We start from the raw sequence: 26,558 nt of genomic DNA, 5'->3' as shown, positions 1-26,558 counted from the left end.
TCTTGGCCGGGTGGGCGAACTTACACTCCTGGTCTGAGCGCGAACACGTGCCCCTCTGGAATTCCCTGCACACCTCCAGAGTGAGCCACTTGGTGTCCCGCATGTGTGCCATGCTCATCGCCATGGCAACAAATTGGCACAAAAAAAGTATTCCCAGGTGAATTGGGTTAAAGGGTGATTGAAGTGCAGCTTTTTTTAATCCACAATCAACTTTGTGAGTTTGCCTCTCGCTTTATCTGCGTGGCGTACTGTTCGTGGTGCTCGCGTTACACAAATGTGAAACGAAAAAAGGTAGGTCGTTCTTATTGGCTGAGCGGACTCTCGCTCCGCGAATGTACCTGTCCAAAGGTGAAATGTTGCAGGACGACGTTTCTGCTCGTAGCGCTTAATGGGTCATTTTCCTGTTCAATCCGACTGTCAAAAGGAGAATAGATCCAGGAGACTGTCTTTGGCCTTGACTTGTCTCTCTCCCTCTCTCGTTTTTTAAGATTCTCTCTCAGTCTCACCTTTGGCACCAGACGACCCAAGGCCACAGACACAGAGAGAGAGGCGAGCCGAAGCGAGAGGAAACTGAATGGCAAGTTCGAGGTTCAAAAGGTTGAAGGCGAGAGTTAAAACAAGGCAGGGCGGGTGAGATGCTGCTGCTGCTGCTGCTGCTGTTGTTCGCTGTGGTAAAGCTGGCCTGGCCTGGTGGAGGTGGTGGGCAGCGTGGGGGGCTTGTCTGGCAGCGAGCGCTGGAGGCCTGGAGCCTGTCTGCGGTGATGGTGGGGCAGTGAGAGGGTGATGAGCGGGGCAAGCAGGGTCTGGGCGTTGGCCGCGCGCGGAAGGGTGTGGTCGCTGTCCTGTTGCGCTCGTGTTACTGTGGGCAGCAAGCGAGCGAGGCAGGCTGGGGCAGGGGTTGGGGTGGGGTGGGGTGGCGGGTCAGGAGTGGGCGGAGCTTCGGCTGTAGAAGCAGGTCAAAGCTGCAGCAAACGTCAGGGAAGGCACTTCCTCTGGGGAGAGAGAGAGAGAGAGAGGCAAAGAACAGAAATAGAAAGACAGGAGAGAGAGAGAGAGAGAATGAAAGATGGAGGCAAACAGAGAAAATGAAGAGATTAGCCCAGTGTTATCGCCTTTCAAAGAATACTTATGCAGTTTATTTCTTCTTCCCATTCATTTCTGATTGATGGTTGTGCTCGGCTCCCCTCTGACCTGGCAGCGGTATTCTAAGCTGTTCAGCTCATGCCATCGCAGAGCAGAGCTATGCAGCTGTGGGAACGAAGAATATTTAAAAATGTCAGCAATGTAGGGGTGTCTGCTAAAACAAATACAACTTTCACCCGCCCTGCACTCTAAACACACACCGCATGCACACGCGCGCGCGCACACTCAACACGCCACGCCACGCCACACCAACACACTCTCTCTCTCTCTCTCACACGCGCAGCAGCCAGAGACACAAGTGCACAATGTGGCCCATTCACAGCTTTCCACCACTTGCTTGGTCAAAGCAGGAAAAATCTAATCAAATCCCATATCACTTACAGTCGAGTATGGCAAAGCCGGCCACGGCAAATCTATTTAGAGAGAGGAGAAAAGAGAGAGAGAGAGAGAGAGAGGGGACGGGAGACGGAGAGAGAAGGAAGGCAGAGTGAAAGTAAAGGGGGAAGTGGAGGCAGGGCAGGAGGGAGGGTTTGTCATTTCCCTTCTTACGAAGCGGTGTGTGCTGAGCGGGAACCAATGACAGGCCGCGGAGTTGCAGCAACATTTCTGGGCTTAGCGCCAGGTGAGGGCAAGGGGGAGGAGCAAAGAAGAGGTTGACCTGCCTTGCCTGCTACTAGGAAGAAAGAGAGAGAGAGAGAGAGAGAGAGAGAGAGAGAGAGAGAGAGAGAGAGAGAGACATGAAGGAAAGTAAATGAGAGAGAGGAGAAAGTGAGAGAGACAGATAGAGAAACAGAAGTAGAGGAAGACCAAACAAACCACGCGTGTTGCTCTTGACAACTATCTGCTTTTTGGAAGCAGATGGTAATACACTATCTCATGTTTTCCCTCTTTGTGTGATCAACAGTTCACAACCTTATTTGGTGAGCGACACGCCACATTTCAGGTAAAAAAAAGTTACAGTCAAAGTAAATCCTTTGACAGTGAGACGTGACCTTCCTTTTTTGTCTTTTATTTGAGAAGTAGGCAGTTTCACAAAATACAGAATCCTTCTTTTTTCTTTTTTGAATATCCCATATACTTTTTTTATTTAAAACAAAAAAAAAAGTTTTTTCCTTTTTTTTTTACCCCTTTTTATCCCAATGCAGTCAGTGTGCCAATTCATTTCTCCCATTGCTTAGCCACTGCTGTTGTACCTTACTGGCTCACCTGCCAGTGAGGAGCCCCCACTGGGACGTGCCCCCACCACCTCCATCCTATACTCCTCCCGTTCAACATTCCCTGCTGACAGGCACCGTCCCAGCCCGTAGAAGTATGTGCGGTGACAAAGATTCCCCTCCCTTCCCCAGCTTCCCTCCCCCGAACATGGACAATTGTGTTTGTACTGTATAGATAGATGCTTCGGCAAGCCGGATGCACCATGCTGAATTCGAACCCCTAGACTCCGTGCTGGTGGACTGCTACTTTACCTTTTTTATTTTTACTTTGCTTGTAGATCTGCTAATGTTTCTATTAGATGAAATTTGCCCAAAATAGAGATGCCATTAATAAGGTTAATATGGTTAAATATCAACCATAATGTTTGTGCATACCTCTACTTAATCTGTTAGATTATGCCATTGACGCAAACGGCAAGTGAACCTCCAATATGATAATATGCAGTACAATATGTTATCATATTTACTATTCTACCTCCATTTCAACACCCTTAAATAATTCACAGATGAGTTGACGGGGAGAGGAAGGTATAGACAGTACAGTACAGTACGTTTCTCACCCAGTATGTCGTATACACACCAGTGAAAATATTGCATGGGTTTGGCGTAGGGGAATTTGAACATTTCGGGTCCCAGGGGGGCCCCTCTCTCTCTCTCTTATCACAAGGCCAGGGTAAACCACACCCTCGCCAGACACAGTGCTTTCCTAGAACACCATGTGTGCCTTCAGCAGCAGTGGTGGTAAGTATTAGTATCAAAAAGTACTTAAAGTACCAAAAGTAGGAATTACTCATTATACAGAATGTCCCATTTCAGTTAAGTTTTCAAAAGTATAAAATGTATACAAATCTTTTGGCTATTTTATTTCAAATGGCCGAAATATATATAGGGTTGAAATGATTAACGTATGTTTTGTAATAATAATCAAAATCTACAAAGTAGCTAGTAACTAAACTTTTCAAATAATTGTAGTGGAGTAAAAGTACAATATTTGCCAATGCGATGTAGTGAACTAGAAGTAAAAGTACCGAAAATTGGAAATACTCCAGTAAAGTAAAAGTACCTCAAACTTGTACTTAAGTACAGTACTTCAGTAAAGGTACTTAGTTACTTTACACCATTGTTCAGCAGCGCTATGCACCACAACCCAATACTGAATGCAACACAGTATATATATCGCCCTGCAGCAGCTCAGCCCCCGTCATGATGACCCAGCAGCGTGGAGGATATATGTTTAGGCAGAGAGAGAGCGAGAGAGAGAGAGAGACAGATGGACCTAGCTTACCTTGTGTGACCCATAGAAGTACCCCTAGTATATAGCAGCTGTACTGCTTGAAATGACCTTTTAGAATGATAAGAGCTGACACTCAGGCAGACACACGTGCATGTGTCCTTGTACACACACACGCACGCACAGGCACACACACACACACACACACACACACACACACACACACACACACACACACACACACACACACACACACACACACACACACACACACACACACACACACACACACACACACACACACACACACACACACACACACACCATATTATTTCTGTATCACAGAGGGGAAACTAGGCCAATCAGTATATAGTTGCTATCGGGCATATCTCCATATTATAACTTTTTGTTCCTTTCCTTTTTTTTCCGTAAATTAACGCCCTACTTGATCATACTACAGCGTCACACAAACACATCAAAAGTAGCAGATCCACAAGCTCGTGGTGAGTGGTTAGTGCACGTACTGTACAACACAGGCTCTAAAACATGACAGCAAGTCCCCAGTTCGATTCCTGGCCACGACCGGATTTGCTGCGTGTCAATTCAATTCAATTCAAAGGAGCTTTATTGGCATGAGAAAACATACGTTTACATTGCCAAAGCAAGTGTCAAAATATAATAAAAAACTGTTGAAAATGGGTTAAGTATATTGTCCATGTCACTCTTCTACTCTCTCTCAATGTTTCCTGTCTCTCTCCACTGTCCCTGTCAAATTAAAGGCTCAGAAAAGCCCCGCCCCCCAAAACACTTGCACTAAACACTATGGAACCATTGTGCATATCGTCTCACTGTCCTATATATACAGCATAAGAAAGTTATTCATTTATTTCACGGATTATCACATTCTCTAAACCGATTTCAAAGTCATTAAACAATTACTGTGGTCATTTTCCCTGACGGCTTCTCATTTTCACGGCAGAAGCATTAGAGTGGGTGTCAAGTGTTCCTTGTTGTGGACATTTCATTTTGAGAGCGGAACTCTGCAAACACAGACCGATACCGCTATTTGCTTGTGTTACTCCGGACATGCGTCTGAACTCCCCTGTTCATCAGTTGAGATGAATACGTCATGTCGGCCCATAGTCTAAAAACCTTCTGTGTGTAGACCTATGAGCCCCATGGTTTGTGGTTTCAACCTCAGATCATGTTGATGATGTGAAATGTATTTATTGCCATAAGCTACTCTCATAAGGCCTGGTGGATGTGCACCTTTCACATTGCCCAAATATACCAAATATAGTCATAAAATAGGGCTGCAATAGTTAATCTTATGAATTAATTTAATCGATTATATAAAAAAATACATTTTAATTATCTTTAACCAATTAAACCCTAAATACTTTGTTGACCGGAGTCCCACAGGGGTCTAAACTAGGCCTGATCCTTTTTTCCCTCTACAGCAGATATCTTCGCCAAAAATGGTCAATCCAACGGGTAGCGTTGCAACGCATTGTATGCTTGCAGATTATGCTGCTTTGCTGGATGACCCCCCCAGAAAAAGACGCTAGGCTAGGGTTCAATTAGTTAAATAGTAAATAATAACTTTTTGCTGGTGAACGTTACAAGACTGCATTATGGTGTGTGATAAGAAACTCAAGCTTGTAAATCATTCATCCATCCATCCATCCTTCCATATTATGTTAAAGAGCTTCTGGAAAAAACAAACAAACATTTCAGTCACTTCAGCTTTGCACATAATGGACAGTCCATTATGAGACCTTTGACATGATCTAAATGTCTCAACAGAAAAAAATACAACCACCCCAAAAGTTATGTTGTATTAACATACTCTACCATACAGATTGGACCAAATTACATTTTACTCATTAAAAGAAAGTGACTTAGTGCCACTTTAAATCAAACCAGAGAAATTGATGGCTTGATGAATAAAAGGCTGACAGCCGACAACCCCCCCCCCCCCCCCTCTCCCCCCAACCTTTCCTACTTCTTGTGTTCTAGCAGACCGTCTAATCTGTTGCCATGGTTTCTACATTGACCACTTGAACCCCAGCATCCATATTCAGGGGGGGAACATTAGCCAAAAATAGCCCATCTACAAGTAGATCGGCTATCTTTGGCAAAGAGGTTTGGTGTAGATGGGGGAAAGAAGCCATCCAGGTACACAGAGCCTATTCAGGTCCAAGTCCAGAGGGTTTAAGTGCTTTAAGCCCGCAGAACAGGTGTGTGCTACTGGCAGGCGGAAAAATGGCTCGGCCGCAGCACGAGGCATCTTCAGAGCAATACAAGGCCCCCCATTAGGATACATCATGTATGGACACGAGACGTGGATCCTTCTTCCTCTATTGATTTATTCATCGCACCGGCCTTTGCATGTCAGAAAGCCGCTCCCTTCATCTAATTTGACGTCAACTGTCTCTGCCTTCTGTCTCCAAGGCATCCATTTTCAAAGAGATTACTTTTATTCATACTTGATCGGTCTGGTCTGTTTTTTTTGTTTTTTTGTTGCTGTCTTCCCCTGGAGGTAACACCGTTGCCGCCTCAATCTTTCCAGTTCTTTCCACCCTCCCTCGAAGCTCTTCCTCCTCCACCCCACTCAACCCCCGTCCTTGTGCCCTCAATATGACTGTCTGTCTGGCAAGCACTCTTTCTCTCTCTCTCTCCCAGCATCCTTAGCAGCAGCAGCAGCAGCAGCAGCACACTCCTTCAGTCTCCAAGGTCTAACAAGTTGGTGCAAGGTCAATAAGACTGCTAGAGGATGACAAGACAGATAGAGATAGAGGAATAGATAGAGACACAGAAAGAGAGAGACGAGAGAGACAGACAGACAGACAGAGAGATACGTGGAGGAAGGGAGACAGAGCGATCAGAGTAAGGTGGGACAGACCGACTGAACAAGAGACCACCGTTTCCAGAGAAGCCCGTTGTTTTCTTCTGACCATGTGGCAAGAAGATGGTGAAATGGATTCAGAAAGAAGGAATGAACCGAGTGATAGGGGAAGGTGGAGAGAGAGACAGGCAGAGGGAGGAAGGGAGAGGAGAGAGAGAGAGGGAGGGAGAGGGAGAGGGAGAGGGAGAGAGAGAGAGAGAGAGAGAGAGAGAGAGAGAGAGAGAGAGAGAGAGAGAGAGAGACTGTGATTTCTGTGGACCATGTGGCAGGAACATGACGCGTCTGGGAGGAGAGGAAAGCATGTCGACAGAGCATTGCCTTCAGCTCATCATGGTCATCTGACACCAGAATCTCTCCGTACGCCTCAACGGCACAAAAACAAATTCTGACATGAAGCACAGGACCGCATGACTTTTACTTTCTGGGTTATGAGTCACTATCCGCTTTTCGCAACGAGTCACTAATAAAGACAGCGTGGTCTGAATCCACCCTTTGCCTACTATTGCGAAGGCACTTGGCCAGAAGTTTCGCACACAGTTGACGGTGATGAATGATGCACTAGATATTATGAGGTATCCTTGAACATAGAGAGGGGTTTTGTTTTGAAGGCACACAAGCCACGGCCAACGGAAAGTTACAGCTCTGCGGAGGCTGCTAGCTAGCTAACTAATCCTGGGCTGGTCTCAGAGTTGTCATTGTGACTAACTGCTACAGCCCGGCTCCCAGACAACAAGAAAGAGGGTGTGGTTCACAGTATGATAAGGCTTCCTGAGGAATGACTGAATCATGCATTATTAGCCTAGCTTTAACAACACGTTGCAGATGGGAATGTGTCGAATAAGTGTCGTATTCACCCAAAAAAATGGAAAACTGGTCTCTGTGGATGCAGTATAAGTTTAAAAATCTAAGTGAATCTCATAAAAGCAACATTAAAAGTTTTTTTAAAGTTTTTATTTCAATCACTTTAAACCTGGCTGGCATCCCTATTTTGGGCATGTCATTATAGGCAGAAATGTTCAAACATTTTCAAAAATGCAGACAATAACGGATAAGTTCTAAATCGGCTATTTTCGCTATTCATCGTACAATGAAGTATAGCCCCCCTTTTAGGGGGCTATACTTCATTGTACGTTAAGTTAACATAAAAGGTAATAGCTGGTATTGTCTCATCCCTCACAAAAGTAGCGCTAGCTGGCTTCACTAACAAAAGCCCGTAGCTGCTATTTTCAGCCTGACTGCAGAGAAAGAAGCCACAGTTTAAATCTCCCCTGGCTTTGGCGTTGTTCAGTAAAGCAGTGGTTTCAGCATATTGACAGAGGTGGAGTCAGGGTGACAGTGTGCTGAGACAGGTCATCACTGTGGAGGGCGTTGGAGGTAATGCAACACCGAAGGCCTCAAACTGCTGCTGCAACTGGTGCTGGGAGAGAGCGCTGCTGCGGTTCCATGTGTTTGCAATATCACATGCCAATAATGCCCTCCCTGACCCTGTACATACACATGTGAGCATGCATACACACACTAATCCACAGATTTACAGACAACAGCACACTATCTCTCTGTCTCACTGTCTTTCACGCCCTCACGCCCGGCGCTCGCACCCATGCACACACACGCACACACACACACACACACACGCACGCATGCACGCACGCACACACACACCCGCACGCACACACACAGCAGGAGCTGCCAGCCAGTCTATCCACTATTCCTCTCCTGTGACACACAGCTATACATCTCAGAGTAAACAGCGTTTCCTTGACAACGGCACTTCCCTTGTTGGTGGAGAGCTAAGAGACAGTGAGGTCCAGAAAAATGACCGCAGGCCAGGCCAAGGACAAGGGCTGAGGCTATACCACACAGCACAACGCCCTAACAGAGAAGAAAAAACACACACACACACACACACACACACACACACACACACACACTAGGGGTGGAGAGACCTCATAAAGGATTGATGTGCACTTCTCATGGATATGCTACTTATTTATTCACTGGGAATTTTTCCTATAGATAGGTCATATTGGCTCGTGGCGTCAGCAGGGAAGCACGCTATCAGTCCTCATTCAGTTTTTGTAAACCATAGGCAATGCTATTGTTGTCACTGTCCTCGTCGTCACCATTATGATCATCATTAACCAACCATTCCTTGGCAATTGCATTAGCCGATTGGTTTGTCACAGGATTAGCTAATGTGTCGGTGAAAGAGAGTTTGTGGTCAGGAACGCGCAACAAACAATGGCTATTGATGCGCCAGAGAGCTAACCTCTGGAGACAATGAGATCTGTTGTACAGCAAAATGGTGCGCGTGCACGCACACACACACACACACACACACACACACACACAGGCCATGCAAACACACGCATACAACAATGTGTTACTGATATATGCTTAGGCTTCTGTGTGGGTGTATGACTGTGTTTGTGTCAGTGTGCCCCTATAGCATCTGTGTGTCTGAGACATTTTGTGTCTATGCATCGTGTGTGTGTGTGTGTGTGTGTGTGTGTGTGTGTGTGTGTGTGTGTGTGTGTGTGTGTGTGTGTGTGTGTGTGTGTGTGTGTGTGTGTGTGTGTGTGTGTGTGTGTGTGTGTGTGTGTGTGTGTGCGTGCGTGCGTGCATGCATGCGAGCGAGCACGTGCGTGTGTGCGTGTGTGTTTAACTCAGCAAACATGGAGGATAATTGACCATATTCACTCGGCGGCCATTTTGCTCCTATGGTCAATAGCTTTCCTGATGGTTTAATGAGTGGGTCATTGGCTCACATTCATGTTTTCTGAATCATTATGATGAAAAATGGTCCAGTCTCCGCAGCTCAGCGACTGCATTCTCAATAACAGAGAACCTAGCGCTGCTGGCTTGTCTAGCTTGTGTAAAGTTAGCTTGTCTATCTAGGTTGCCATCTTCATCTTCTATATTGTTCTACAACAGAGAACAATTAAGCCCTGATTTATACCAACTTGCATGACGGTGTTGTGCATCGCAAATAGCAGATCTAGAAGCTCACAATGTGTCCAACTATAAATCAGGCATAAGTCTATTATACCTCTACGCCATACGGCAAATCTATATCTCTAGCTACTTACTGTACAGTACACATAATGTAACATGGGGACTTAACATAAAACCGCAGTTCTGTGCAATGAGCACAGAGCAGTAAGCCCACATGTGTGTTGTGACTGTAGCAAGTGTTATAATGACATGCCCTTTTAAACATGAGATCTATAGCTTTGTATCTACAGTGAGGATTTCATTTCCATATTGTACATACAGCCCGGGATTGAAGGCGATTCATTCATAGGCTTGTAGGCTACATAATTTAATCATGTATACCATATGCCACTGGGACATATTGTATAGCGTAGCACAAAGCCAAGCATCACTCATTGATGTAATAGTGGTCAATTTAATCTAGCGTCGGCCAACGTAATCTCTCGGACATTGGCGATCAATAGAATTTTCATATCAGACAATGTTTCTCTGTGAGGGAAGACTATGATCACTCTTGTATAATGTGCCACTGAACCGCCTGCGTAGCGCCACGGGCTATAATATATTTCTGTGACCAGAACAGGAAACGTGGTTTCCATGATAGAATTGTACCGTTTACTGCATCATAACAGAGAACCAGACAGAAAGAGAGAGAGAGGGTCCAAAGTGATGGTATCATTAAACTTTATAGGCTTCTGTTACTTTCCCTCAAAGGTATAGGTTTGATACGTGTGAGGTTTACTGTGGGGGGGGGGGGGGGGGGGGGGGGGGGGGGGGCGTGCAGGGGCTGATGTAACCAGGGTCCAGGGAAACAACGGTAGGCCTGTGTTGACACACAGAAAGAAAAACACTGACAAACCACTTAGCGCTGACTTCCATAACCAGCAGCACAGACATGACTTAATATTGCTATGCTATTCTTCAGTGTATAGCTCAACATTGTCATTGTGTCCACTATTAGGTGATGGCCTGCTGCAATGTTTATTTGTGACCCAAAAGTGTCTCGCAATAGGCTCTGACAGGGTCACTGACAAAAAGCCAATGTCAAAAGATTCATATTGTGTTATACTGTTATGTAATATGCTGGTTCTCGACTTTATGATCAAGTTGACCGGTTGTTCGCTAATTAATCTATTTAAAAAAAAGAATAGATACAGTCAATTGTCATAAGAGCATAGCATAATAGCAGCATATGCTAATAAATAATAGATTGAATTGGTTGTATAACAACATACCATAGTAGTGTCACAGATACAATTCAATCCGGTCTGTCAACACATACTGTGTGACAGACTACAATATGCATGTATAATTTAGGCATTTAGCAGACGCTCCTATCCAGAGCGACTTACATGTGCGAGATCAGAGTAAAGAATAGTTTAAGGCTGTAATGTGGTCGGTGACATGGATGATGGGTGGTTGTAAAGACAGTAGGAACATATCTGTAGAAAAGGAGTCATCTTGTTATAAAGGATTAACCTGTCAGTGAGATGCAGCCATCCACATAATCCTGTCTGTAGGGCAGAGCCCGGGCCGAATGTATGCAGAGATATATGCACAGGAAACACGTATAGCAGCTATATATCTTTCAGCCACACTGTCTTTGTGGTGTATTTAGGAGTTAGCATAGTCATTTAGCAACACGCTCCACAAGCTGTTACACAGACTTATGTCCGATTTATATTTAGCCGTGCGAGGGTGCCGTGTGCCGAAAATAGCAGATTTACAAGCTCACAACATGTCACAGCAAGGCGCTGCAACGCATTGTGAGCTTGTAGATCAGTTATTTTCGGCACGCGACGCCGGCGTGCAACTGAGTATAATGGGACTTTAAGTGGGACAGAGCTAGCCATCACTCAACAGCGCAATCAGTAGTACACCTGACCGTGAGTGTGTGTGTGTGTGGGTGTGTGTGTACAGTATGTCTGTACTGTATGTCTGGTCTTGTGTGGACAGACACTGTGTACTGTATGTCTGTCTCGTGTGGATGCGTCTGCTACCGTCTGAGCCACACACCAATCCCCTTAAGTCACAACAACAACATTCCTCATCATGGCCCCAACCACCGGCTCTCCACCGAGAGAGGAAACCCAGGGGAGGTGAGGGGTGTGTGTGTGTGTGTGTGTGTGTGTGTGTGTGTGTGTGTGTGTGTGTGTGTGTGTGTGTGTGTGTGTGTGTGTGTGTGTGTGTGTGTGTGTGTGTGTGTGTGTGTAGGGGGGGGTAGATCAACAAAGAGAGGGGAGAAGAACGAAAATGCAAGAAGCATATGAGGAAACAGTGTCACGCTAATGAACAGCCTGCACTTTGCCACAGTAACAACTCCATCTCTGGACAACATTAAGTCTCTCTCGTTATTCAAATGGTAGGTGAAGGAAGGCGTTGTCCGCTGACACAACAAAACCATGCGTCTGTGCGTGTGCGTGTGCGAGTGCAAGAGTGTGTGTGTGTGTGTGTGTGTGTAATATGAGCATTTTCACATGATAAATCTCTGTACTCTTGTATCTGCCAAATGAGCAACTATCGTTCCAATCAGTTTTTTATCTTGGACTCGCCAATACCATGGAGTAAAACTGAACTCAGAAAACCCATAACTCACACAGACACAGATAAGCAGGAAGGGACAATCTTCAAGAAAGTCGTTAATGTACTTACTTGTTTTACTGCTGTTTATAACACCGACAACAAGTAAAAACTTTACTCGATCTGCTTCTCTTTCTTTCTCACCCTCCCTCCCTCTCGTTCTTCCTTCTCTCTTAAACTTTCCTCCTCTCTCTGAGTTACTCCCCCTCTGTGAGACGCACATAAACACACACACACAAACACACGCACGCGCGTGTGCGTGCACACACACACACACACACACACACACACACACACACACACACACAGTCCCACAGACAGAGCCACCCTCTCACACTCACACTCTCTCATACACACACACACACACACTTTCTCTCTCTCTCCTCCTGTGACCCGGAATGCTTGGCGAGGTTCTACTGTACTGAAATACTGTGCTCGCCATATAAGGCAGTGGCAGCTTCACATGTCACACATAATTTACATGTGGCAGGCGGGAGTTCACCTTACATGGCACACGTACACACACAATTGCGAAAAAGCCACGCCGCTCCTTCAGGCTGACAGAGTTTCTTGAAGAGAAAGAAAGAAAGTCTTGTAGATCGAGAGAGTAGTATCAAATTATCCAATTATTCAAGTAGTTGAACTGTTTAACTAGTTAAACAAGCCCGAGCCGGGATAACTCCCAACACGTCCCAGAGTGAGTCAGACAGAGGGAATGAAAGCTGAGTGGGAGATCTATCGATCCACTTCACTGCTTCCTGGAACAACCACTGCCCTCACACACACACAACGCAACACACACGCACAGGCACACGCACGCATGCACCCACGTACACCAGTAAAATGTTCTTGCTAACTAGCACTACCCTCAGGAAGTAGCTATTGTGTGACCTTCTGCTTTCAGCCAGGAATGTGCCCCACTGCTGTGTGTGTGTGTGTGTGTGTGTGTGTGTGTGTGTGTGTGTGTGTGTGTGTGTGTGTGTGCGTGCGTGCGCGCGCGTGCGCGTGTGCATTGACATGTGTGCCTTTGTATGTGTGCCTGTGTCTAAAAAGACAAGCCACAACAAACAGATGTTAGCCATCACACTCTCTCTCACACACACACACACACACACACACACACACACACACACACACACACACACACACACAGACATACAGAGAGAGAGAGAGAGAGAGGGAGAGAGCGAGACAGCGAGACGCAGCAGACACTAAAGCAAACAACCTCCATATCTCTCCACCTTCTCTCCACCATACGGGCTCTACAGTACTTTGGAAAGTAAAACACTGCAGCACGCAGCGGAAAGAAAGATCTGGATGAATGACGAGAGCCTCAGAAACAGAGAGAGGAAAGAAAGACGAGAGAGAGAGAGAGAGAGAGAGAGAGAGAGAGAGAGAGAGAGAGAGAGAGAGAGGAATTTACACAGAGAGAAACAGGAGACCAGACAACGGTACAACTCACAGAACCCTTACCTCTCACATCGCTTTTCAGTTTCTGAGCCTGCTTCCGCTTGTCTGTCGACTCTGTGCGTGTGTGTCTGTGCGTGTGTGTGTGTGTGTGTGTGTGTTCAGACAGGCCGCGACAGCAGACCCCCAGGCACCGGCTGGACCATTCTGAGGCAGGAAGGCAGGCAGGCAAGAGCGCAGCGACCGACCGGCAGAATTACAAGAAGAAGAAGGGGACGACGAGGAAGAGGCAAGGCGATGAGGAAGAGGCAGGCAAAGTGAATCGGCGGTGAATGAGCACGAGAGCTGACCGCTGGAGTGTGTGAGAGAGAGTGTGTGTGTCCGTTGCAGCGTTGGCTCAGCGCGCTAGCGTCTCCCCCTCCCCTGCTCTCTCTCTCTCTCTCTCTCTCTCTCTCTCTCTCTGTAGTGACTGAGCTGTGCTGTGCCGTGCTGTGCTATCCTGTGCCGGGCTGGGCTGCCTGCGTGTGTGTGTGTGTGTGTGTGTGTGTGTGTGTGTGTGTGTGTGTCTCTCTGGACTCCCCAGCCTCTGGATCGTCTGTCTGCAGCCTGCAGGAGAGCAGTGCTCGCTGGGCGGCAGTAGCAACAGCTGTGGACGAAGAGGAGGAGGAGGAGGAGGAGTGGAGGACAGGAGAGGAGAACGAGGCAAAGGAGGAGGAGGAGGAGGGGGGGCTCTGACTGCACTGGGCATACAGATCCTGCAGTCTCCCCCGCAGAGCCCCCCCCCCCCCCCACCCCACCCTCCCCTCCCCTCCCCACCCCTCCCCTCCCCTCCCCACCCCTCCCCTCCCTCCTTTACTGAGGGCTGTGGCCACGCCCCCTAAAACAACACCAGGAAGTGCTGGCTCAGTTACAGCAACACTGGCCTTCCCTATATCCAGTCAGGCCGACGAAGGAGAGAGAGAGAAAACACACAGAGGGAGGGTGGAATGGGAAAAATAGAGCTAAGACAAGGGAAAGAAACTGGGCAGATTCCGAAAAAAAAAGAAAGAGAAAAAAAGAGAGAAACAAGGAATGAAGGGAGGGTTAGATGTATCATAAAGTGCCAGCAAAGACGGGGCGGAACGGAGGAAGAGAAAAATGAGGGAGGAGAGTGAAAGAAATGGGCGATGGGAAGGGGAGAAATGGTAGTGGGGGGAAGGAGTTGGAAAGAATCAAAAGATTTAGGGGAGTGAAGGAAATAATTATGGAAAAATTTACAGGGAGCTTGTGACAGATTACGTCTGGCTTCTCTCTCTATCTCCTCTCTCTCTCTGTTTTTCTGCTGTGGCATGCAACCCTCAGACACCTTGGCTCAGCCTCACTCACACACACACACACACACACACACACACACACACACACACACACACACACACACACACACACACACACACACACACACACACACACACACACACACACACACACACCTCCTGCCCACATGGTGGAAACGAATATATATATATAAATATATATATATGTATATATATGGAAAGATGTGGGCCAGTTCAATTTGCAATTACAGCTGCAGGTCAATGCTAATGCATAAAAGCTAAGTGGGACCACATTGAGAGGGAGTACTGCCTGCTTCTGTCTCAGTGTTCACTGCCTCCAGATCCCCCCCCCAGCCCCCCCCCCCCCCCCCCCCATTCGGAGGAAAAGCCACATGAGCTGGGGGAACCGACGGGTGCTAGATTTGGACCTGATGCCGCAATATCCGGTAGCCATGGAGATAGTGGCCTTGGCGTCCACGAGGATCGAGTCAGATTGTGAGCTGCATGCTAAAGCCAAGTTGTTGATCTGATCGCGTTGTCTCTTTGCTCTCTGAATATGACCGTGTTTATTTATTGGGAATGAGATTATAGTTACGAAGCAACACACTGCGATACTGCAGCGAGTTTAACGACTTTGTGAAACAGGCGGGAGAGTGACACTTTGCTCTGCGGTTTCATTTCCGATGACATCACACGCCAAAAATAAAAATTCAGTTCACTGCCCTGGCTCTATACTGCCACAGTTCTGACCTGTATTGAAGTGCAGTGCATATCTTGATGTTTAACCCATTTAGACCTGAGGCCGATTTGAAAAACGCTGTCTAAATCCTAACCTAAGTCGACTTTCAAAGAATTTGAAAAGAATCCTGTTGCTATACATAGCTAAATTTAAAATAACACAGATACTTTCCTGGTTTTAAAGGTATAACAACGTATAGGCTTTCCCCGGTCTTAAAGGGGCATACCACTCATTTTCAACATTGAACTATGTCTTTAATACACCTTAGAGCTGTTGTGTGGAAATAAGAAAAAAGCCCCCCCGTTCTATGTAGCCTAGAACTGGATAATATACGTTTTTTCTTATTTCCACACAACAGCTCTAAGATGTATTAAAGACATAGTTCAATGTTGAAAATGAGTGGTATTCCCCTTTAATGGGTTAAGCCTGATTGCAGGAGGATACATACCGTAATGACTCTTCACATCACATCATGTCTTCTTATTGAGTTATACTGAGTTAAGAATGAATGTTCATTGTTCAAAGAAGACTTAGGAAAATGTATCCATGCCTTTATCTCCAGCAGGTTAGACTATAATTGCCTTCTCTCAAGTCTCTTCCAACAAAGATATCAGACAGCTACAGCCCATTGAAAATGCAGTTCTCTAGAGTTCTAACTAGATCTGAGAACGCTGGACACATTACACCAATTCTCAGATCTATTCACTGGCTTCTGGATAGACATAGAATTGATTTTTACGGCATGGCACCTAAGGGGGCGAGCATCTATAAAAGGGGGTGTGAGTGTGTGTGTGTGTGAGTGTGTGTTCAACAGGGACGCCACGCCATTATTAGAACCCATGTTGACAAAATATTGATCATCATTAAATCACTCAACAGTTTCTAGGGCCAAATAAACTTGCCTTGCCTTAAAAAATGAATTGAAATGCATATAGAGATCAATATTTCTAGCTCATTTTCCAGCAGTGCGCAGCGCTATGCAGCGCTCCCAAATGCAGAGCTGGTGATAAGTCAGCTCAAATTCACACAGCTCGCCCCCTTAAACCCTGGGTGACAATGTGAGCCCCAGCTGTAGCGCTTCCACTTCACCCTAGATGATGGGCTCAAAATGTCTCCACGCAATAAAGGAACACAGTGCTTCTTAAATTGAATCAAATAAATAAAGGTGTCAAACAGAGTCAAGGGAATTTTTGGTTTCCAGTAGACGGTAAGAACACAAGCAGTGCAGAGTTCGATCCGTTTTACATGGAGCATACAGAGACAGGTTGAGAGATCACCTCCTGTGGAAATAAGCCCACTGGGCACAAAGATGGCTGTGTTTCAGATTAGCGCAGATACAATTCCGCATGACTACTGGTGTGGTGGGGGTCAGGGTTGGGGGGGGGGGGGGTGGGGGTGGCAGGGGGACAGGTCACTGCGACCCCCAAAACCAAGCCGATTGCTTTGACCCCAAAACGGAGAAACAAGGTGATTGATGTTGCTCTCCGGCTCCAAGGGGAGACACACAAACAACACACCCAAAGATCTGGGCTCGCTGTGAAACTCAGACATTGACGTGGAATTTCCCCTCTTTTTTACGCTGCTGACATCACACCAGTGCTTCTCTCTCTCTCTCTCTCTCTCTCTCTTTCTTTCTTGCCAGACCTTATTTCCTACTCATAGTAACTCATCTTTTGATACCTCAGTGCTTCTAGTAGCATCTCTTCACTCTCTCTCATATTTCCCTTTCTTGATATGGCTACATGTATTCCCCTAACGAACCACAACCACTGGTCTATTTGTCACCAACCACAGCGCTGTATTAGTTTAGTCTAATTAAGGGCATGAGTGAGTGTACTGAAAAGCTTCACAGTTACCAGATGGTTTACTCGTTCGGCTTTATAAGTGTGTCATTCCATATGTTTTATGATTAAATGTTAAAACAGAAGCCACTTTATAGGGAACATATTTTAGACTTCTTTTTTTTTTTTAATCTCAAGTGAAGTTTGTCATGTTTTTACTTTACTTTACTCGCTATTCGCCTTGTTCCTGGTTGATAAGATGGCAGCGTGACAGTTGTTCTAGAAAAGACCAGTGATCTCACAGGGCTGTGTTTCAGTATGAGAGGAGAGCATGCAACAGGACGCGTTGAGAAAACTGTTTTCGAAACCAGCAGGCGGTCACACAGATGAACGTTAACTGATAGAGAACAGGAAGAGGTGTGTGTGTGTGTGTGTGTGTGTGTGTGTGTGTGTGTGTGTGTGTGTGTGTGTGTGTGTGTGTGTGTGTGTGTGTGTGTGTGTGTGTGTGTGTGTGTGTGTGTGTGTGTGTTTGTGTGGTTGTCTGTATAGATAGGGCAGTGTGGTTGAAAAAGCACCTCAGTGACCTCAAAAAATAAGTAAGAAAAATCTCGCTTCATGGGGAAGCAGAGAACATTCTAGAACAGACTCCTCAAAATAGCCAACTGTCACTTTGATCTCACCGACGACTCATTGAGTATAACCCCACACTAACATGGTCAGTTATAACCTCCCCTCTCTTTTTGCCCATTTAAATCCTCCGTCTCATCCTCTTCCTCTCGGTTATTTTCTCTCCGACTTCCTTGGTTGAAGAACACAAGTCTCTACCCTAAGCTCTCCCTATAGTCTCAGCGTTTGACTATTTCCCAGCCTTCTGCAAATGACACTGGCTGGCTGATGTGAACTCTCACTCTACTGAGGAAATGTCCCAGAGCCTTTATGAGCCAAGCGCTGACGGCCCATCTATCACCAAGGCCACAGATACACATTACACTCCCATTACAGACCATCACAGTAACAACAGTACGCAGCCTCACAGTAAGGCCCCAAAGCACAACAACCGCAGAAGAGGAGCTATATTCAACGTCAGCCATTTTACAAACAGTTTGTGTTGGCGCTCACAGAATGACACAGCAGAATAAAGAGTAGGGGTATTTACTAACTACACGTACAGTAAAATGGCCACTGAATGTGTCATAACTCTTCTCAGTTCCACGCAGAGTTGCGAGTAATCAAGTTTTAAGCTCATATTATTTCCAGTTGAGGGTTAGGAAATGAGTTAAGTTATGGTTGCATAGATAAACAAAGCCAGCCAAGTGAGTTAAACGATTTAAGAATGTTAAGTAATAATATAAAAATGCAATTTAGTTATAAATGTGAGAGAAATAGGCAATGTTCATGCTAATTGCAAACAGGCATGTTCAATTTTAACAATAAAAGCTTTTGTTGATCTTTTGTAGACTACATCATGCCACAAGCACTTCTTTTGTAGTTTACCAGAATTTGCCGGTAGTTGTGTGAGTCCTTGCAGCCTACTGTGTGGTTCTCACTGAACGTTTTCCACTTTGACGCCGCGAAGGGAAGCAGGTGCTATTGAAGCTGTCAAGTTTGAAATACGGAGGGAGGAAATAGCATGCTGTATTGTCCCCGTCTGACACCACAGTATGTGTACTGTATGTGCCTGTTTCTCAGTGTTCACGCTTAGAGCTTATCTTGTAGATAAAATGAAAATTGATGGAAACACCCTAAGCAAAGAGGCCTTTCACTTGAGTTTCTGCCCTCGTGCCGTCTGCTGGTCAAATATAAAAGATCAAATACTTACACGAGCACACTCATATCTTTCACCACAAGACACAAGTTTACAGCCATGCACCACAATATTCCATACAGTGGCTTTACTATTGCATAAAAGGTAAACAATCATTTTTGAATGTCGGAAAAGTAAGTGCAACAACGTCGTTCAAATCCCTTGATTAAACACGCGATCAACAACAGGAAAACACTCAATAACTATACACATACAGTAACGATTATGAGTTGTTTCAAATAGTTTTAGCTATTTGAACGTAAGTAATCTTAGTTAGAGACATGTCTTACCTGGGGTGTCTGTCTAGCACTGACGTGCAACTGGGACAGACAGAGCTACTTCAACACAGGTCACGTTGCGGCAATGCATTGTGGGAACAAACATCTTGATCTCTCTGCAACTTCCGCTAACCAACCCCCCCTCACTCTCCCCTCCCCTTTTCTTGTTAAAACAGCGCCATTTGCTTGGTAACGGCCATATCACAAATGCGGTCGGGTTGACAGCGAGTCATCACTGCGCAACACCAAGTCGCCATGACAACGACTCCTAATCTCATTTGCATCTCCAGGCTTGTATTATCTGCCGATGCCAAATATGGTAACCCCCTTATATGTCCTGCCCCTTTACTGTTTCTCCTTTCTTGTCACTTCCGCTTTCCTTCCATTCTCAAAACATTGCGCACGCGTGCAAGTGTGTGTGTGTGTGTGTGTGTGTGTGTGTGTGTGTGTGTGTGTGTGTGTGTGTGTGTGTGTGTGTGTGTGTGTGTGTGTGTGTGTGTGTGTGTGTGTGTGTGTGTGTGTGTGTGTGTGTGTGTGTGTGTGTGTGTGTTTCGCAGGCACATATGCCACTTGTAGTCTATATGAGTGCGTGGAAAAGAGGAAGAGGTTGTGACATCTGACCAGCTTGCAGCCTCTCAGATAAGCTGTGAAACAGTTAAGTGAAACAGGAAGTGGGGTTCGACTACTGTGGAGAGAGACTGCGAAAGGGGAAGGGCATTTAGGTTATCCTAACCCCCCTGCCAGGTGCACTGTTAAAGGGTCTCACTCAGTGTTGGCACATTTTCGCAAGAGAAACAAGCGGTCAGGTCGACGGAAACAAGCCCAAAATAAGCTACTAGGACACACACAGCTATTTAAAAATAACCAATCTACTATTTTCAGAAAAATCTTGTAAAAGAAAAGTGAAATATTTGGAGTATTTTTTTAAACCACACAAATCTTGTATGGGAGGTCCCTGGCACAAATAATTTTCAGATGGCGGTCTACAGCCAAATACATATTAAAGCGGCACTATGTAACTTTTTTAAATGAATAAAATGTCATTTTATGTATGGTAGAGTATGTTACGTAATACAATATAACTTTTACAATTGGGGTGGTTGTATTTGGTCTCCCTGCTCTTCTATAGAGACATTTAGACCGTGTCAAATGCCATGTCTCACCTAGATACAGGATCTGACACGAATTTTGACCTGATGGTCAAGATCTAATTTCTTCCCTGAGCAAGCAGACAGGCTCTATTAGCTCAATGGTAAACGTTTCAGCACTTGTGCAGGAAACCGGGTTCAAATCTGGGGTAGAAGAGGAAAGTTACATTGTGCAGCTTTAATTTGGGGGTCCTTGACAAGAAAATGTTTGAGAACCACTGGTTTAAGGAAGGAAGCCCAAATAAGCAACTGCACTTTAGAAACAACCCCCCAAAAAAACGCAACCGGCAACTATCAATATTTAACAAGCAACTTTACAGAAAAACAAGCCCAAATGTCACTTATAATAAGCAGACTTGGCAACAATAGTTCAGCCCCGCCACCCCACACACCTTAGTTCCTCTTCAGTAGGGGTGGTGTGGGCAGATGGTCTCCTCCTCTTCTCCCCTCTGTGCCACGTCAGTCAAACTGTCACTGGTAGGTTGAGACGGGCTCCCTGGAGCCCAGACTCAGCAGTGCTCTGCTCAGCACCTGTCTGCCACTGCCAACACACACAGAGAGAGAGAGAGAGAGAGAGAGAGAGAGAGAGAGAGAGAGAGACAGACAGAGAGAGAGAGAGAGAGAGAGAGAGAGAGAGAGACAGTCAATCACCAAAGACAGGACAGGACAGGGATCAGGAATGGAAAATCAAAATCAATCAATCAATCAGAAGAGAACGGCATACAAAGATAACATCAGGAGAGCGTTAGATATGGTGAATTAAAATGATGTAAGCCACGTACCGCATCTGCATGCGGTACGTGGCGCTGTTTACTTAAGCCCTGTTCGAAATGTTCAAACATAGCTGACCTACAAGCTCACAAGGCATCATATCACGACAGCTTGTAGATCTGCTACTTTTGAAACTTTTTGGAAGTTTTCGCCCATAGTGACATGTCCCAAAAAAGGATGCCAGGTTGAAAATGGTTAACCACTTAAACTCCAGCATCCAAATTCTGGAGGGAACATTAGCCAAAAAATAGCCGATCTACAAGCGGGGAAGAGATTTCGTGTAGATGAAAAAAAGCAGCCCGAGTACTTTTGCAACTCAGGTGCGTTTCACTAAGAACAGAGGGTTAAAGTGGTGAACAAATCGCATCTAATGTCAAGGTTGCTCTTCCTCTTCGCTTTTAGCCTCTCGTCAGGACCGTCCGGAGCAACGCCGTCTCTCTGACTCTCTAACTTACCGTAACAGCTGGGGGAAAGAGCTGTGAAGCCGCAGCAGAGGCCCCCAAGTGATGGCCGGCCTTCGCTCCTCCAGGCTGCAGGGCTGCCAGGGCTCAGGGGACTGAAAGTCAATGAAACTGGGCCCAATTTAGCCTCCCTTCCTTCGGGGGCTGCCAAGAACCTGAGTGAGACTCCTTCCCTTTTCTAGGGCTCTCCGGACACTGCGGCTGGCCCGTGCTACAACAACCCTCCTTTAGCCTGCAACCCCAAAAGAACTGGGGAAAGATAGAGACACAGGGGATAGAGATGGGGGGTGGGGGGGATGATTAAAGTGAGGAGGGAATGCCAGAGTAAATTACTACATGAGAAATACAGAGCCATTGAGAAATACAGAGCCATCGTTAGCTATGTAGATCGTCACGTGAAACAATATCAGGCAGACACATCTCAAAGATTTAACCACTTGAACCCTAGCGTCCCTAATCTGGGGCGCACATAGCAGATGGACAAGCTCACAATGCGTCACAACATCAGAATCAGAATCAACTTCATTGTCACATCACAGGTTTACAGGTGTAAAACAGTGGGTGAAATTCGTTTTCGTACAGGCTCCATCATTTTTGCCATCCATTTCCATAAAAAAGAAAGAGAAGAAGAAGATGGAGGGGGCCAAGTTGGAAGAGAGAACAATCAACAAAAAACAATCTAATTTTCTACATATTTACACATAGTACCTGAGTTAAGACATAAAGGTGCTGTACATGATATGGACATTAGTGCGAGAAAGAAAAAACGAACATGGGATTAAGGTACATAGGTGCAACATGACACGCTGTGAGCTTGAAGATCAGCTATTTTTTGCATAGAAATTTGGTGTAGAGGCAAAAAAGGGAATAGACCCTCGTACAGAGCCCTGAGGGACTCCGGTCAACAAAGTATGTAGGGTTTAAGGCAGGGGTCTTCAACCGGGGGTCCGGGACCCCTAGGGGGTCCTCAGAGTTACTACAGGGGGGCCGCCAAATCTTTGTGTGATAGGATATTTTTTTGCATTAACCACTTGAACCCTAGTATCCCTATTCTGAGGAGAACTTTAGCCAAAAAATAGCAGATCTACAAGCGAGCTTGTAGATCGGCTATTTTCGGCAAAGAGGTTTGGTGTAGAGGGAAAGAAGAACAAACCAAGTACAGAGTGAAAGGTTAAGTTAAGTGTTGACAGTTTAAGTGGTTAAATGTCTGAAAAGACACATTAACATGAATCCAACACAACGCTTGACAGTACTGTCAAACAAGTCTATGAAGCGACCTATGAAACCTATGAAAACGTTTAATCAGACCCCTAGTTTAATGGATTAATCTTGTCATGATGGGACGTGTCAGTTCATTGATAATGAATTCCAACCTGAGGGATATACAACAGACACACCGCGGTGCTACTAATGAGTCAGACACTGGTGTCCAGGCAGGGCCCACTGTCACAACAGCTTCACAATATCACACCATTAATTAACTGTGAGCAATATACTGATTAGAGAGCCTATTCTTACACTAGCCACTCATCCAGCCTGACACAATGCCACGTTATGTTAAACACCCTGGCACCGAAACTAGATGCCGCTCAACTACCAGTGGGGTCATGTCTCCACTAGGGGTCGGGATCCGGAAACCTGAGGAACCGGATCCAACATCGAGGAACCGTAATCGATTCCATCGCATTTGGAACCGTTTCCGGAACTGGTTTATCACACCGTCAGAGCTGGTATGTGGACTTCACGTCTGCTATGCCATTACAATACCGTTGGTTCACAAACGTTTTCATTTCAAGGACGACCATAACTCTGCGAGTGTACAATGGTCCATTTGGTTCCATTTGTACACTCTCAGAGTTACAAACCTGTAAGGGTTCCTTAAAGGCGAACATTAAAATAAATCAAAATCTCATTACTTTTCAAAACATTTCTAAAATAGCGAAAATAGCATCGCATCACATCGCGACACGTTGTGAGCTTGTAGAACGGCTATTTTCATGCAACACAGTGGTATGGTGAAGTATAAAATAAGGCTTAAGTGGTTAAATTGAGAAACAGGGAGAGAGAAAGACAGAAAGAGGATTATTTAAATTGTATACATTTCATTTAATTATGTTTCTTAGAAAGGAAATTTGTTCCAATTACACCAAAAAGTCCAAATGTAATTATCACTCACAAACCACTTGATTCAATTCTTTGCCTCATGAAAACAAATCAGATTAAAATGCTTCACTGCAACATTAGTGATGGACACTTAAATTGAAAAACTGCACTCAGAAGGCATTTCTTTTGCAGAGTAAAGCCAGCTACGCAGCCAAGCAGCAAGCTGATGAATATGAGACATATCACAGCACAGGTGTTTTAAATAACTGGATTAGAGGAGGATTACGTTCTATTGTTTCTGTCGCCTTCCCGCCCCCTGCATTTCAAACCATTGGTGTGACCCTACATTTCTTATTTAAGGGGGCGATCATAAACCATAGTATGAACACAGAATAGGATTATCCACGTCAGCGCGCTTAAATCTCATCTTCTGCCCCCAACGCCAGCCCCCATGTGGAATCTACGAAATGTGTCTGCCATGTTATCATAACCCAGTGGGATGGCCCCGACAAAGCCCTAGTCACACTCACACACAATCCCATTAGCTACCCAGTGATCCCCATTCTGACCACCCTGCATAGAGAACGAGGAACCCGCATTTCATGAAGTAATCTCTTTTTGCCAGTGTAATGCACGCGACTAAATGTATACGTGATTTGCTTTCGTTCAAGAGTCGCAATTTACATTTTCAGAGAACTCTGCTGATTCATGAATTCTTTGGGGTCAGAGTCAGCCTCTTTAACAACAGTTATGACACTTTAAGCCCTGCTTATTCTTTCAAACAATGTGTAGCTGACCTCCACAGCCACACTGTGTTAATCCAGCCTCTCCACCCCCATGTGCACAGTGCAAACCTGATGTATCTATTCTCATTTATCAGTGAGAATCTCCAGCCATCATAGGGCTGGAGGATATAGACAAAATCAAATATAATATTTTGGACCAAATACCTTGATATAGATATTGTGACGATAATATTTGGTTATTTATTTTTTCAAAAATGTTCAAAAATAGCAGATCTACAACAACACTCACAGTGCAATGCATTGTGAGCTTGTAGATCATCTATTTTAGCTATTTTAGAAAGTTTTTGAACTTTTGTAGAAAATAGGGCTTAAGTGTCTAAAACCTGGAAAAAATAACACTCATGCCATATCACGATATCAATATAACATTGCCCAGCCCTAAGCCATCATCATCATCAGCTCAGCCATCATCGACCTGATCTGCAGTAACATAAAAACATCTGGGCCAGCAAGCTAGGAGCTATTGGAGTTAAAGCAACATCAATAAAACATGAAATTACAGACCTATCAACAGTGATCCCCGCTATGTTGAAGTTGGACGGGTTGTTGTGGGCTCATTCAAGATGAAAGCCTATTGATCCTGCGGCACACAACTGCATTGGTAATGGTTGTAGGCGGCTAAACTACAAGCCAGGAAACCAGGGTGGGTCATTTTGGGCCATGTTGACTTTAGCCCTGCATCAATTGCTCTGGTAAACATCAGTCAGGGTGATGGCAAAGGCTGAGTGACAGCTGCAAAGCACACAAGATACGTTTGTTTCCTGCTGCATAGCTTTACCATAATAGGGAAAATATAGCCGGGGGAGCCTGCTATTCCCAAATTCCAATGTTATAGAGGATTTTGGATTCCATACGCCTTACGCTGCTTCCTTTACACTCCCTACACACACAGGAGAACATATTTGGCCATGTCACCATGCGTGTCTAGTCCCTGGCCTGGCCTGTGCCATAGTTATGGTTTGTGTTGCCGTAGGGTGTGTCAGGGGTTAGCGTAAAGGAGGAGCAACAAGCCATCAAACATGTCGCTTGATCAAACAATTAATAAATAAATAAATAGAATTCCAAGAAGCAGAAGACTATTCCACTTAGTAACCTAGCAACTGGTGAACTCAACACTGCATCTACTGTAATGCTAAAACTAGCTAAGCCGAGCCGCAGACATAATTATATCTCTCCTCGACCAATCACATAAGGCCTTGAGCCATAAATAACAGACTGCTCCCCTACAGAGCTCCAGTCTGCACTGGAAAGTCAACAAACACTTTCTCCGGTAGCAGCATTAGCTCACTATTGGATTCCCCTCCCACCGAGGAAGACGTAGCACAGTGGGGGGAGAGAGAGAGAGAGGGAGGGGGGAGAGAAAGAGAGAGAGAGAGAGAGAGAGAGAGAGAGAGAGAGAGAGAGAGAGAGAGGGGAGGTAGGAGAGAGAGAGAGAGAGAGAGAGAGAGAGAAAAGAGGGAGGAAAACAGAGAGAAATGTAGCCTATGATTACTGGGTCATAATGAGAGCTGCTGGATGGGACTGTGGCTATGAGGTATGTCATTAAAGACATAGTCGAGTGCCTAGAGCCTTACATATCTCTGTTCCAAACACTGGCATGCTGGATAACAGAGAAATACACAGAACCCCATTCAAGACAAATCACTTCGGTCTGAGGAAAAGGAAAAAAAAGATCACATCTCACTAATGTAATACCATACATCACACAAATGTTATACCACTGCCGAAAATCCAAAATGCTTTACAGTGGCAGAAGCATTGCCATAAATGTCATACACTTTTATGTCTGAGGCTCATGTCGTGGACCTAATTACCTTGCCAGCCAGCCGCCCCGAAGTTCTGCAAAACAGCTTGGTCACTAAGGCCCTATATTTAGA

At 45.4% G+C, this 26,558-nt stretch overlaps 1 protein-coding gene across 11 annotated transcripts in view; it reads right to left on the bottom strand.

Moving 5' to 3' along the window:
- Positions 1-19,424, bottom strand: part of mbnl1 (muscleblind-like splicing regulator 1) — a 59,273-nt gene extending 39,849 nt beyond the window's left edge. For 3 of the 11 annotated variants that reach the window (XM_084058528.1, XM_084058529.1, XM_084058531.1), the window contains exons 1-2: positions 13,544-14,096; positions 1-992 (exon numbers count right to left, since the gene is read on the bottom strand). The exon at positions 1-992 is cut by the window's left edge and continues 50 nt beyond it. In XM_084058528.1, coding sequence (XP_083914654.1) covers positions 1-124 — 124 coding nt within the window. In that variant the 5' untranslated portion in view covers positions 125-992; positions 13,544-14,096. Of the gene's footprint in view, positions 993-12,142; positions 12,339-13,543; positions 14,102-19,404 lie in introns of those variants that run through there. The other 8 variants (XM_084058530.1, XM_084058532.1, XM_084058533.1 and 5 more) reach the window with 6 other exon arrangements.
- Between the last annotated feature and the right edge of the window lie 7,134 nt (positions 19,425-26,558).

The sequence above is a fragment of the Gymnoscopelus microlampas genome (genome assembly GCF_963454915.1).
Source record: "Gymnoscopelus microlampas genome assembly, chromosome: 5".
NCBI classification, from domain to species: Eukaryota; Metazoa; Chordata; class Actinopteri; order Myctophiformes; family Myctophidae; genus Gymnoscopelus; species Gymnoscopelus microlampas.
The sequence above is the reverse complement of the archived record's forward strand: the minus strand, read 5'-3'. Positions and strand labels throughout refer to the sequence as shown.